At 40.3% G+C, this 15,205-nt stretch overlaps 1 protein-coding gene across 2 annotated transcripts; it reads left to right on the top strand.

The window, feature by feature from the left end:
- The first annotated feature begins 870 nt into the window (after nt 1-870).
- On the top strand, nt 871-14,275 carry LOC119727630 (ubinuclein-1-like). Of its 2 annotated transcripts, XM_038199595.1 has the most exons (14): nt 871-1,165; nt 3,378-3,482; nt 4,008-4,112; nt 4,967-5,116; nt 5,580-5,698; nt 6,039-6,534; nt 6,973-7,040; nt 7,295-7,464; nt 7,745-7,823; nt 8,227-8,325; nt 8,439-8,582; nt 8,709-10,495; nt 11,281-11,397; nt 12,947-14,275. In XM_038199595.1, exons 1-14 carry the CDS (start codon nt 1,001-1,003, stop codon nt 12,982-12,984), a joined length of 3,642 nt encoding a protein of 1,213 aa, XP_038055523.1. In that variant the 5' UTR covers nt 871-1,000; the 3' UTR covers nt 12,985-14,275. The 2 variants fall into 2 exon arrangements, with proteins under 2 accessions (XP_038055523.1, XP_038055524.1); XM_038199596.1 differs by lacking the exon at nt 11,281-11,397 and having other exon boundaries at nt 872-1,165.
- The last annotated feature ends 930 nt before the right edge of the window (nt 14,276-15,205 follow it).

The following is a 15,205-nucleotide window of genomic DNA, read 5'->3' as shown; positions in this document are numbered from 1 at the left end:
TGAATCTCTTCCTGCGCACAGTCAAACACAAAAAAAAGCGTTTCTTTCCGTTTTCTTGGAACTCCTCCTTTCTAAGACTGACAAAAAAATTCAACTATTACTAATTAGCACCTCTTTAAGCTTTTTTGGGCAAGGGAGAGATTTATCGGGTTTTTTTCTGTTTTCAGTAATTAAAAAAAATCCCTTTTGAAATATGGAATTCCTGAGGCCTTACCGTAAGTCGTTTTTACCTATAAAGTTTATATGGAACAACAGAAATGGGTATTTATGGGTTGCCTTTGGGCAAATACTTCCAGCACATACCACAGACCCTTTACATGGCTCTTGGGCCCTTGACCCTTAATCCTCTGCCAATTATTTGGTGGATTTCTTCATTCCCCTCAATCTCACCCTGGTTTACAGTTTCCACGTTTGGAAAAAAAATGTTCTTTTTCTGAAAAAGATACTTTTATTTTTACTTGGTCTACCGGCTATGTATAATGTACCCATTGACTCCAGCCCCTCCCCTGAATGAAGTTATCATGGATAATAATATTTTGAACTGAAATGGTTGTTATTTTTACCCCAGAAGTGATATGGTAAGGAGTGGAATGTCTGGGCCGCAGCAGATCTGATGTTGGGAACAAAAATCGGACAACCTGCTTGATTTTCATTTTGGCTCTTGTACTTTAATTTCTGTCGAACGTTAGAGGGAGAACCTTTGTGAAATTAATGTTTGTTATTATAATTTCTCATTTTTGAACCATTTTTAAAAAGTAATTATGTGAATTTTCTTGTGTTTCCCTTTGGGAGTTTTACGAAAAGATGCGCACGTTACATCTGCAACAAAACAAGTTGCATTGGCAATCAAGTTTCCCGCGTCACCGTTTTAGCCTTCAGCGCATGCGCGTGCTGCAGTCGACATGGTCAAAATGGCGACGGCCGTCGGAGGATAGGACGCAGATTTTGGCAGTTTTTGCCCAGAAAAGACGCATTTCGTCTTCGTCTGTGATGCTAAACGATGGCAGAACGAAGGAGGATTATACCGTCGTCGGTGGGACCACTTTTCCCGGTGAAGAAAGAGAAGGAAACGGCGCCGTCTATGCGGTTCAAGTTGAACCTCAAAGAACCCAGCGATAAAACCTGCTCCGTGTTTTCGTATTGCCAGCTCGTTAAAAATGCCGTGGTAAGTAATCCTATGGTTTCCATTCCCCGTCCAAAATGGTGCATATCGACAGAACAACATCTGTTCTATGTTTCTACGAACTTTCCCCACTTTTCCACCCATTTTACCGCTTTTCCAGGCCGATTTAAACTACGAGGTACATCGTCTTGACCCCTGCCTCTATTGCACTTGATGTTAATGCAATTGGAATGCACGCTCTTTTGGTGTTTGAACGGGAATGGGTAGCTGTAGTTTTAAGCATTTTTGTTGGTGATAGATATGTGCAAGAACTGCATAAACATCATAGGAAGACAATTAGATTTCAGTCCCGTCGCCATCTTTGCTTTTCCAGCCCTTTTCGACTGCCGTTTCTTTTAACGCGGGCGTTGCCTGTGCAAGAAAATAGTCGGAAAATGCCCATGTGGTTGAGGTTCACGATTTGCATAACAGGGACCGTCTTGCTTGAGCTTTGTAAGCTTCCGCGCCCATACCACACATCAGAAAAAATACTGGACAGAGGTGGTGGTTGTAAGATTAGAGGAAAAGAGACCATTTGATGATTGTGTAGGAAAAATACAGCATTTTATCATTCAGGTCAATTGGGTTACATTTTGCAGACATGTTTGATGGTACAATTTGCGAACGTGAATAATTATGTTGACGGCTTTGCGGTTTGTGACGTGCCGCACTGAGCCGAAGGGACGAGTAGAAAAATGTAGAAAGCCCGCGAACTCGAAGACTACTGAACAACGATTTCCGTCGGGTTGTGTTTTTGAAGTAGAGCTGGCTACTTTTGAATTTTTGCGTGGATTAGAACCGTTTTTGAGATGAAGAAATTTGGCGGTTTATCTTTTGGGAAAAATGAAGGTCATGGCCAGAGTTTTGGGGGATTTTCTCCGGAGTTTTTGTGTGAATGGAACTGTGATCGTTTCATGCGAACAGACCATGAATGAATTGCGTGGGAAGTTTGGAACAAGCCGACTTGTGATTACCAATGATGAAAAATGAACATCGAGGAAACAGCTGCTTATGCATATTTAACCGTATTTCATGAAAGAATTTCGTTATTTATTTGAAAATGTGAAAATTAGCATATTTGTATAAAAAATGATGGAAACGAAATTATGTTTGATTGATATTTTGTCAGTTATTTGGTCTGTAGTTTCTGTAATAAGTGAATTACCGATGGCACTATGTAGCCTTTCATTTCAAAACGTGAGAATGAATTTAGGCATATATCTTGTAATGTTTAGGCCCAGGGTTTTATGTTGTTACGTAATGTTTTAATTACCTGTGTGCAGTGAGGTGTGACCTTGGGAGGTCAGTTGAGTGCCACGGGGCGTGAATTTGTGTGGTGTGGGATCGAAAGGGATCGATTGTGTGGGATGTGCACATAGAATGGGTGTTACGTGCGTTGTGTGCGTGTGTACGTGAATGTTGCGCGTGTGGGATTTAGGTGCATGTGGGGATTAGGGTTTGGGGTGAAATTCCATTGTTTTGTGAGTGCGGCGTCATTAACCGTTGACCTTGTAATTGGGTTAAATGGGGTGCAGTGGCCACGCGCGCAGAAAGTCTTGTTACCGGGTCGGCGGGTAGGGACTTTCTGGGTTGTGGAGGGTTTGGGTTATAAAGTAGGTTGGTTTGTGGGTGGAAAGTGATGATTATGGAGTGTACATGTATGATCAATGATTGCTTATGCATAAGGGCAGTTTGTGTGTTGATTTTTATTGGGTGTAAAATCGAGGGGCTTCACTTTTCTTAAGACATGCATGTTTTTCAGAAGACAAAATTTACATTTTACATTTTACAAAATTAACTTGTGAAGATGTCTATGGTGCATGAACCAAATGTTCAGTCTTAGATTTTTTTTTGTTACGTGATCGATTGTCACTTTTTTATATGTTTCATGTTTATAGTAATTTTTTACTCTTTTGATTATTTTTGTAAGCAGGTTATCAATATAATTGGTGTTTCTTAGGTATTTTATGCATCTTCAGGAATTTGGTTTTGGAACAATTGAAGATGTAATTGAGTTTCCAGAATTATATAACAGACTGTAGAATAGTAATTACCGGTATTGTATCTGGTTCATGTAAATTATGTTCTCTATTATAGTTTTTCATACTGTGATGTTTTACACATTTCATGGTTTTGCTCCATATTCTACTTGAATTTGAAAGTCCATCGTGTTTCTGAATGTATTCTTTGGTTGTTTTTTTCTTCTTCTATGCAGCAGGGAGAGAAGAGTGGAAATGGCCCTCAGAAATCATTTAACGAACTGGATGAGGAGGACATGGATGGATTGGAGTCAATCGCCAAGAAATTTGAGGAGAAATACGTAAGAAATTTAACACATTTTCAAAATTATTTTTTTTCTCCGTGTAATTTTTTGGTCTGTTATTTTGTCTGTTGGAATTAAGTTTGGTGGAATGCATTTTTCCTTTTTCTAATTTGGTTGTGAAGGAATTCAGCATAGTTTGTCAGAATTATCATATGGGATACATGCTTTATTGAATCAATTTTCCGTATTAATAAGTATTGTCCGTTTTTACCCCGTATATGTTTTATTTGGTTGTGAAGGAATTCAGCATAATGTTTGTCAGAATTCATCATAGTGCAATATTATTGAATTAATTTTCTGTATAAATAAGTATTTTCCGTTTTTACTCCTTATTTTTTTTAAGGTTGTGAAAGAATTTAGCTTAGTTTGTTGGAACTCAGCGTATAGTGGGATATGCTTTATTAAATTAATTTTCCGTACAAATAAGCATTGTCTGTTTATTACTCTCTTTTTTTTGGGGGGGGGGGGGTTATGAAGGTTGCAATTTTCTTCATTAATATTATTTATTTAATTATTTTCCAGGCACCCAAGACAGGGAAGAAGAAGAGGAATGCATTTATTGATGATCTGATAGATGTGGGCATGGGATATGATGAGACAGACCCATTTGTGGACAACTCCGAATGTGTACGTACTTGGAATCTTTGTTGATGACCTGTCCTTGTTGGTCATTCTTAATTGTGACCAGTTGCAGTGAACATAAAAGACCATATCATGAATACTGCCATCTTTGCGATCACATGATAATTTTGGGGGGCATTTTATTGAAAATAAAGCCCATCGTGCATTGTATCCTAAGCATGATGGGATTTATTTTTAATGATATGCCCCGGAAGATAACCACATGATCCCGAAGATGACGATGGGTGCGGTGGTCTAGTACTCGTAGTTTACATTGCTAGGACCATTAGCCGATTTTTTCATTGTAAGTAACTTTTAAAAGCATGTTTTTCATTAACTTTTGAGAGGTTACTCTGAAGATGGGAAAATCTCAGCTCTGCCTCCGAGCCTCCATGACATTAATCTTTATCTTCAAGCAAACTTGAATCCTCGATCCTGATTGGTCGATCCATGGCAACAAGCCGTGCTACATATAACCATACCGCACCGCCACGGTCCATACCGCACTCTGCGTATTCCGCTGTTCCAAGATGCGAGCGCCATTCCAGCTGCATACGCTTAACTGCCGAATGTCCGTGTAAAGCGTGCTCGTTCCAACAGTACTGCGCGTCAAGTTTGCTTGAAGATAAATTCGTTATCGCGCTCGTGCTCGTGGAACACGGAAAATGTAGTGCGTTTGTGTCCCACATACCACTCGGCCTTTGGCCTCGTGGTATGTGGGACACAGACGCACTACATTATTCCGTGTTCCACTCGCGCTCGCAAGATAACTAATATTGTAGGAGTATACTTTTGTGTGAGGGGGGGAACAAGCTTGACTCTTCAAAATAAACTTGGAGATGATAATTTGTATTTTCTAGTATGATGAGCTCGTCCCAGATGTCCTGACGACCCAGTTTGGAGGGTTCTACATCAACCAGGGGCAACTTCACTTCAGAGAGAAGTCCGACTCTGATAACAGCGCAGACTTCAAAGATATGACACGGAGGAAGAAAACACCAAAGATACATGTAAGTACAAAGTTTGTTGAAAGGGTTTGGTTGACGCAGTAGTGTGTAACGTCCTATTTTTTCGTGTCCTGACTGGGCCCATCCAATTAAGGGCAATAAATGGGTATTTCGAAAGAAAAGAAAACATTACAATATACAATATATTAAACCAATGCAGCTTGTAGATTTTTAAATATTGGAAATTGATGACAATATAAAAAAAAAAATTGTTGATCTCGACGTCCATTAAATCGATCACGCAGATATAACAAGTGGTTAAATTCAAACACGGGAGTCTGTGACAAGACTTGTCAGTGTTTGGTACAAAGATGTTCACATAAAAAGTGACCGTGGACTCAGTGGCGAGACTTACACGCTCCATAAATTTGAAATTACTGTCTTGAGCAAAGCCTAGGTACGGCTTGTAGTTTGTGCTTCAGAATTGTAAAAAAAAAATCTTGCTATTTTTGCACCCACATCATAGAAGAAGCATCGGAGGACATCAGATGGCGATAGAAAGGAAGGCAAGAGGAAAAGGAACCTATCCTCCTCATCTGATAAGGCTGCCAAGAAGATGAGAAAACAGCTACAAAGACAGTTTGGGTAATGCAGCTTGTAGTTTTGTTTATGCCTGATGTTCTCAAGAAAACTTGGCAGACTGTCTTGCTGCCATATCTGGACTTGGCAATCGTCAGAATTAGTTTGAAGGCTTCATCTTGAAAAAAAAAAAAAACCAACTTAATTCTGAACTTAAAAATGTAGCCGCACAAGTCAAATTTTTAAGCCGCCGACTATCTGACTTTTTGAGAAATTTTAGTAGGGTAGCTTTGCCCCATGGTAAAAAGTGTATCAGATATTGTCCTCTCTCAAACATGTGAGGTACATGAAGAAAGAACATTATTTTTATAGGAAGATTGAATTATTTGAACTTGGGATATTACAGAAAACCAGGCAGAAAGAAGAAGAGTTTATCCAGCCGCATTCCAACCGTCGCTGAGCTGCTCAAACAGCGTGAGGAAGCCAAACAGCATGAAATCATCTCAGGGCCATCTCCCAGTAAATCCAATGCAACGAGCGCTACCAGCAATGCAGCTCCTCGAGTCCCTGCAACCAACACCCAAACTCCCAAACCTAACGGCCTACCGGCGGCTGTGGAGGTTACAGACCTCAACGCCTCCCTAGGTGACATCGATCCTTCTCTGGACCTGGGTCTGATCATGTCAGACCTAAAGATGGACAGTGACATGGCGGCGGCCATGGAAGAAGCTCTGAAGGGACCCATGGGTGGGGCTGACATGCCCCAGGACCCGACGGTGGGAAACAAGGGTGGGGCCTCGCTTGGACCTCAGGGGGATGATGGAACAGACGGAGATGAGGAAGTTCCCTTACCGAGTGGACTGCCATCGACACTCGTTTACAATGTGGACAAAATCAGAGAGGTGAATATTAATGCTCCTTTAAAAATAAATATGAGTTAGTCAAGTTTCCCATAGTCATTGAAAAATCCGCAAAATTCTGAAATTTAAAGCTATTATTTTATAAGGAGCCATGAAAAGTTGATGCATGTATTACAAGAAAAAAAGTAATGGAAAATGGTATGGATTTTCATTTTTAAGATTTTGTGGTAACTCTGGTTAGGAAACACAACCCTTGCATGACTTAATTGTTCAGAACAGTCAAGAGTTTTGCTAAGATTCATCAAAATCAATGAAAAATAAGCAGGAAACAGCCGAGAAATTCTCCAATTCGCACACAGAAAATCAAGTCTGAGTGCATTTTCCAAGCATGTTTAGAATCATCACAGCAACTTATATGAATGAATAAATGAAAGTCATTTGTCAGGTACAAATTCTCAAATTCTCTCGTCTTTTTCCCAGGCTGCAAGAAAATCTGTAGAAGGCAAATGCAAGTTCTTCACAGCAGCTGTAAATGGTTTACTTTTGAAGTAAGTTTTCAATTTATTTCCATTGTGGGTCTTACATCTTTTTATTTCTCAATGATTCGGTTTTCCATAACTATTTATTCAGACTTCTCTTCAATTACCTCATCAAAAACAGTGTCACTTAGACAAGTGAATATGTAATCATGCACACATCAATAAATAAATAAATTCATGCTTGTATAGATAAATGAATTAATTAAAATTGATGAATGAATTACTGATTGTTTTGTTTTGGAATACTTCTTCCCTCATCTCAGAATAGAGAACCAATCCAGGGAGCTGTCTTGTGGGGCGCGTTCCGTTCTCTACAGCCATCTTGCCTACAACCTGCCATGCACCAAGGAAACGCTCTTGAAGAGAGCTAAGAAGTTACGCTTGAACGCCCACGACAGTCACCTGAAGGAACCCCTGCAGAAACTAAAAGAAGGTAAAGCAGACGAAATTATAAATCAGGTTTTGATGCCTTGCTCATTGGAGTAATATTAACATTTCTGTACGCAGTACGTTTTTGTTAAAAGCTATATACGAAACACTTCATAGTGATAGATGGGAATCGAACCCACAATTCGAATGATGTATAGAAGGTATTTATGCCAAGTAAGTTTGTCTAAGATTAATCTCTTCAGAAGAGTAAACAAAGTTTTTAATCACATTTTTCAAATATGGTTTCTTTCGAATTAATTCCTGTTTTTTCTTCACATTTGTAGCAATTGCCTTGGCAATGCCGGCCCAGTTAGAGAGATACCAGCAAGAATGCCAAACTGCAGCACAGGACAAATACAATGCGTAAGGGAACCTTTCGAGTCGGCTATATTTTTGCCATATCGCTTTTTCTTTGCATTTCAAAATTGGATTTGAGCGTTTCTTTTTCAGCACAATATACAAAACTGTATTTTATAATTGTTAAAAACAACAAAAACAAAAACTAAAACGGGAAAAATGTTGCAACCTGGTGCCACTTCAGCGGTTGTGTACAAAGTCTATGGAGAGTCAAGAAAATTTTCTAAGTATTTTCTAACAAAATTGGAAATGTTTCTCAGTCCAAGATTCATGTCTTATCATAATTTTTGCAATGACTGACCTTCATTGAAATGATATATGAAGAAAAAAAGTGGTGTCAGGTTGCAACATTTTTTCCAAAATTTTTTTGTAATTTTTATGTCTACTTTTTATTTCCTTTTGTGTTTAGAATGATGAACAAAAGTCAAACACCAGAGGATGACGCCAAGTCCAAGGGAACAAGAGGACTTGTACCGTCCAAGAAGTTCAAGTGGAATGATGGAATGAGGTAATGGCAATTGTCATCGGGAGGGTTTTGAACAGAATTTGGTAAAATGAAGCCTACCCAATTGTGGCAACTCATAAAATCTTGGCTCAAAACTCATATTATTGTTTTTATAGGGAACTATTGTGTGCCATTGTGAGTGTTAAACTTCAGACCTACAAGCTCTCCAAAATCCGCACTCAATCAGCCGAAGACTACCTCAAAGCTTACCTGGAGGATGAAATCAAACCGCTGTGGCCTGCTGGCTGGATGCAGACAAGGTGAGATCATACTTCAATTTGGGCTCTGTGAGCAGGTACACCCTCAGGTGGTGAAATTACAAACATCGCTATGTACACGGTCAGTGTTTCTCTCTTACAATCATATTTTTGATTTGCATCTTTCAGAACGCTGTTCAAGGAGTCACGATCGGCCCATGGTTCCATCACCTCAATGGATCCAAAGCAGAGAAGGATGCCTAACCCTGCTGCCAAGAAGCCCACGTCTGCCAAGACATCACCTCAGGAAACGCTGAATCCTTCCCAGGTCAAACAGACAGACTACGGCCACAAACAAGACAAGCCTGATGCTCCTGGCATCTCAACGGACAGCAGTCAGGATTCCTACGTGCGTACTCTCCTGGACTTTGCAAGTGACAGCTCTAAACCAGATTCTGACATAGCTGCAACTGACCCTCAGCAAGCCCCAGCAAAGGACCTGGTGGAGTCCAAATCTGTCGGTCGACCCAAAGCTACCAGTTCCTCAGAGACTGTATTGCATCGAGTGAGAGACCCAAGGGATCTTGTGGACTTGCTTATCGCAGAGCAGCTAGCAATGCATGATAAGGCAGACAGCAGCTCAGGTGTCGCTTCTAAGAAAGCTGCTGCAGATCCTCGAGCAAAAGCAGCAGGCGCTCCAAGTAAGAGAGACCCGCCGCCAGAGGAACCCTCTGCAATGGCACTTCAACTTGAAATTCTGCGGCAGGCTGCGATGATGACGCAATCCAAAGATTCCTGGATAGGTGAAGGTGGCTCTTCCAGGAAAGAACAGCCATCTTACAGTGATGACATCAAGGCTTTGTCACAAGCAACTGCTGCTGCAAGTAGCAGCCACATCTCAGGCAGAACCACACATGGACCAACACCACAGCCAAAGGCACCATCTAAGACAGCCAAAACAAGCTTCCAGTTGGAATTTGAGAAAATGTACTCGATGACTGAAAAGACCAATCCTACGACAGTACCTGAGGTGATCAAAGTAACGCCCACTTCCAGCCACAAGTACAAAACGTCTGCGCCACAGCCAGAGCAAGTGGGTCTGTCTGCGAGTTCCAAATTGGCACAGCAGAAGTCTGCTTTTGAGAAGTTGAGACTAGCCGGACAGGTACCACCAGGTTTTGACTCGTCAGCTCAGGCCTCACAACCAGTTGTAAAACTTACTCGCCATCCAAACCTCTCAGCAGCTGTTGGCATCAAATCAAGCACCGATTTGAAAGCGCAAACTCGCAAGTTGGTGTCACCTTCAAACACCCACTCATCAAAACGGGAGCCCCTTGCTGCATCACATCGTGTGTCACAGCATGGAAACACACCGATAGTGACTTGCACATCGCCAACCATGCCTGTCAAGACACCAACAACCACTTTGAGTAGTACCAGTAGTGGCTACCCAGGGAGGGCCGACACTCACTTCCAGTTGATTTCTCAGGCAGGAGATCGCTCCTCATCTAGCAAACACACAGGGAAAGTAACCCCTACCACACCAGCTTACACCTCCCCCTCCCCTCCCAAAGGGTCACCTCACTCTCTCCGTACTTCTCCTTACTCTACATCTCCTGGTCAAGTAGTGCCAGCTTCCACGTCACCACGCCGCACCTCCCCGCTCGGACAAAAGGCAGGTTTCTCTCAATACCAACGTACCTCAACATCGACCAGTCCAGGCCACAGTTCCTCATACAGTGCCAGTAATTACGCTGCAGGGATACCGACTCTACCGGGATACCAGCAGTTAACCCTTGCCGACCTCACACGGAAACAGCGGCCGACCTCACCAGGCTTCGCCTCACCGACCTTCCCCATTGGGTCAGGTCATGTGTCACCGGGTCATCAGGGGTCACCGGGTCAGAGTACATCTCCTGGAGATGCAATAATTACAGGCCCAGCACCTGGGACGTTTTACCACACTCAGAATGCAGGTAAATAGTGTTTTTCTTTTCAGAGTGATGAGTTGTTTTGACTGAGTGAAATGTGGAGGGAAAAGTATTACACATTTTTTACCTAATTTTGACCACAAGATTTGGTCTTATACGGAGTGTAAGATACAGGTTATTGCTCATCCATTGCTTGCTATGGCCCAGATTTTAGACCCATTATTGCCAACGTTCTTTCAGTTGGCAATAAAATATATTAATACATTAGTTAAAAAATATTAATTAGTTTATCTTGATGAGCATGGTATTGCAGAAAGCAATTTAAAAATAAAAGTATGAATAATCCTAAGATAATCAGAAGAGACGTGACCATGCACACATCTCAACACTCCTCTTTCTTCAACAACTATGCAAATTCTAGTTGATAATCAATTGGATAACTTTGTGGCAATATCTCCAATTATCTCCTGCTTATGCAGCTTTGATTTTTTGGTAGTTTCATTAACTTCTGGGGGAAAATCCTTCTGCTTTTCCATCATCTTGCCACTAATTTTAATCTGTTGAGTGAGGTATTAGATTCATGGCTGTACTACCCTAAACTGCCCGGCCTGTTATTGTACTGCTTAAATTCTGAATGACCAACTCTCAAATTTGCCGAAAGAGTTAAGGCATGACAATAACAGAAGGGTAAGATGACACACATGTACATGTATATAAACGGGTTCATGAGTTCTACTTTCTTACGAGCATCCTTGACAGCTTCTAACCACTACAATTCTGCTGTATATTCCCCCTTCCTTTCACCACACTGCACCGTCGACATTTGACAGGCAATATCGCAGCTGCGGCCGCTGCTGCCGCCGCTTCTTCCTCCACAAACTCCCAACGTTTGCTGCACCAGCAGATCACTCTAGATTCAATGCTGTATGCTCACCAGGCTTTCCCAGGTAACTTGTTGCATGGACTGGACCGAAGCAGCCTTGATCGCACCACTGCACCCTTGCATGCTCACCACCAAAAAATAACTGCACTTTGTAGATCTAGAGATGTACTTGTTGCACCGTAGACAAGTCATTGATACTCAAGACTAAACTATTTGAGTCTGAGGCCGAGTTTGAGGCCAAGTCTGAGGCCAAGTCTGAGGTCGAGTCTGAGGCCAAGTCCGAGTGAAAGTCACAAGGCTAATGATTCCAGTCTTAGTTTGACTCACTGAATGTTGTGACTCAAGTTGGACACATAATCCAAGACTTGATAATTATTACAATACCATTTTAATGAGTTGATTATTTTGACATTTGTCTTTAGTTTGTAGATTGTAGACTGCAGTTTGCTGATTGTCTAGATCTGTAATGCCACTATGTGTGTCGGTAGTATTTTAGACATATATTTATTCATTCATTACATGTTTGTTATCATTTAATTTGTAAAGGATATGACATTCCCATGACCTGTTTGGGACGTCATATTATAAGCAACACATACTTTGGACAGTTTTGCATTTTGTAATTACCTCTCTCAGTGGATTGACGAAGCCACCTCTCATTCACTCTTGAAATTTCCTAGTTCATATTTCAATCTGATTCTTTATTTTTCTGTTTTTCTTCCTGCGAACTTGTAAAATTCATGGTGGCCTTTTTTTGTAGTCACTATTCTTTAGCCTGTAAGCTATGTAGACATTTTTGAAACTGTCAAGAACAGTGTGTTGTCTGTTGCATCATGACCAGTGGTGTGTTTAGGGGGGCAAGGCAGATGGTGTCAAGCAATGGCAGGTGGGGAGGGGGGGGGGGCCTGGCTTGCTTTAGGCATGTAGAGTCTGCTTGGCACCCCCCCCCCCCTGCATATGCCACTGATTATGACTAATCATCTGACAGCATTGATGGCTGCACTGTTTATATGGAACACTGCACATTATAGCTCTAACACTCATTCTCATTCATGAATAATTAAATGCATGTCGTGTAGATGAGAATGTATGCAGAGTTTGCACAATGCATCACCATTAACTGAAAAGATCACAAAGATTACCCTACAAGATTCTCCAGAAGGATTTTTTATTTTTACACTTGAAATCTTGTTTTGTTCCCTTCTCACAAGAGTCACTGTGTAGGACACATCACCTGAGCAAAGTGCGTGCATTGGCTGATGCGCACATGATATAGAACAACTAACTAGCATGTTTACATCAAGGGCGCCGAATGCACAGCAGCAAATGCATTAAAGTTTCCGTCACATCTCTCCCTTGTAATCAGTGTTTAGGGTTTACATGTGCGTGTAGTGTGAAGATCTTTTTACACTGTCTTGAATCTTACCTTTTATCCATATCATCATGTGATATTTACTTCAGAATAGCAAAATGATGAGCAGTTGGTGTGTGTCGTGTTTTCTTTTGTATGCAGCTACCTCTCAACCTGATTCATTCTTCAAAAATTCTTTTAAATTAAGCTTCGAATTACATTATTCTCAATATTTTGCCTTTTTTTGTTTCGTCCTCTGCAGAACCTCATCGCAAACAGAAGCAGCATCGGATACCTTAAGGACAGAAGCAAAGATGAAGCCAGGAATCCAGCAGGTGCACGAACAGGTGCGCTTCTATGGAAAGTGTGGGAGGGCTGAAAGTCTCCCCCTCCCATTCTTTTCATCCAGATTATTAATAATCTGAATTTTTTTTAAACTCAGTTCCTTAAAACATAGGTTACCCGAAATGAACTACTTTCTCCAACACACCGAGTTTTAGAGTTTGAACTCGTCTATGAATTTTTTTTTTCCAATATGAAAAGCCATCTGTTTTCAGTCACCTTAGTTTAATAAAACCCCCTTAACCATTTCAGTGAAATGTACTTTACTTTTTGTGGAGCGTTGCAATAGGAAGACTTGAATCCAGAAAAGTTAAAAGTTAAATCAGAACATTTTTAATTTGATATATTTCAGAATTTGATATTTTTCAGACACACGTGATATACTTTGTTTTAGGGAGATGATTGGTTTAGTTTTGTTGATTAACTATTTCAAGTCCATTAAATGCAATCCTATGTACAAAGAACCATCTTCCAAACCTGTGATAGATATGTTCAAATATATATACATTGTGAATTTTAAATAAGTAGATACTCCATATTTTTGACATGACATTAATGCACTCCATTTCTCAAAATGGCTTCCAGACACAGTGGTGTATGGTGATATGGAAGAGCACCCTCTATAGACTGAAAAATAAAGATATTTTTTTCTGTTGAGCTTCAGGAAATGGTTGTAAATTTGTAAAGTTGACGTCACCAATCGATGAATTTGAATAGATGTGCACCTGTCTCTACCTGGACTAAAAATTTGTCACAATTAGCTGCCATTTTGTACTTCTAAACGTAAATTGTACAGAAAATAATGCTGCAGAAACCAAACTCATGAATTGATGTTAGGACAATCAGGAATTTATTCTTCTTCAATGAATTTCTAGTGTAATTATGAAGTACTTTAGCCGTGTGTCTCTGTATGAACAAGCATGTCTGTAATTTTGTTTGAGCTACCGTCTTTTTTTCTAAACACAATTTACACCATACCTGTCATATTTTGACATAATCCAAGTTATTGTATAATTGTTTGGGAACTGGCAAGAAAAAAAATCTAAATTATTTCACCCACAAACAACTTGTTTCATAAATTAGGCTTTTTTGGGGGCTAGGAAATGAAAAAAAGGGTGAAATTGTCTAAAATTGGATTCCCATCTTGTTTGGTAGCGGATTGAAGAGGCCAGATAACTTAAGATCCTTCTTCTTGAGTTTGACTTGTGGTTTTTGTTTGTATTTAAGGTTTCTTTCATTCGATTTCATTCTGAAATGAATGTGTAAATTAAAGCTACATTATTTGTAGTTTGTGTACATAGGCTTTCTGACAAACAAGAGATTGTTCCTTTTTTTTGGTTAATTATTTTCAAACAATTGTAGAAATGTGAATCTACTCTAAGGTCATGCAGTGAAGTGTTGAGTCAGTTTTGGGATAATAGAGTGTTGATGAATCTGAACAACTTTATAGTTCTGGTTGGCAGAAAAATTGGATTTGGAAGAAAACATCGGGGTAATTTCCAAAAGTCAAGAAATACACGCGATCCAGTATCAACAATTGTATTATTTGGTGGGTTTTTTTTTTGGGGGGGGCAGGGGGGTATTTACAGCTCCTTGTGATTGCAAACTTGGAAATGGGGAGACAAAGAAAACTCAGATAACCCAGGATTTCAGTGGAATTGTAGATTTCGTCTCTAGAATTTTGAAATGTGAATAAAATGTATTCATCTCAAGAACAAGACTCGTGTCAAACCTCACGATATATTTCTTTGTAATGTCTGTGAATTGTCTTTCATCTTTTGGGTTTAAACAAGTTAATGTTCCAATATGAAAAAAGGGCACGACTCCCAAAACGGTATCGTCAAATAATTGTCACTTTATTGATTTCAAATTTCAAAATCACATAAAATGACACAATCAGTCTTAAATCTGTTTACACTCAGTGGCGCATCCCCCCCCCCCCCCAGGTTGTCAAAAAAAATTTGTCCCAGGATTTGACCTTGGTGTTATGTATGTGGCCCATTTTCGAGTAAGATAATAGGGGTGTAAATGGCGCCACCAACTTGAAAATAATCCGTCCCCCCCCCCCCCCCCCCCCCCCAAACAAAAATTCTGCAGCCAAAATTTTGGGCTACATTTTTTTGAATAAATTCAAACTTCTAAAAACTAAAAAAAAATTGGAAAAACAATTGTGAGCCCC

Source organism: Patiria miniata, unplaced genomic scaffold, assembly GCF_015706575.1.
Source record: "Patiria miniata isolate m_02_andy unplaced genomic scaffold, ASM1570657v1 HiC_scaffold_20, whole genome shotgun sequence".
Taxonomy (NCBI): domain Eukaryota; kingdom Metazoa; phylum Echinodermata; class Asteroidea; order Valvatida; family Asterinidae; genus Patiria; species Patiria miniata.
The sequence above is the reverse complement of the archived record's forward strand: the minus strand, read 5'-3'. Positions and strand labels throughout refer to the sequence as shown.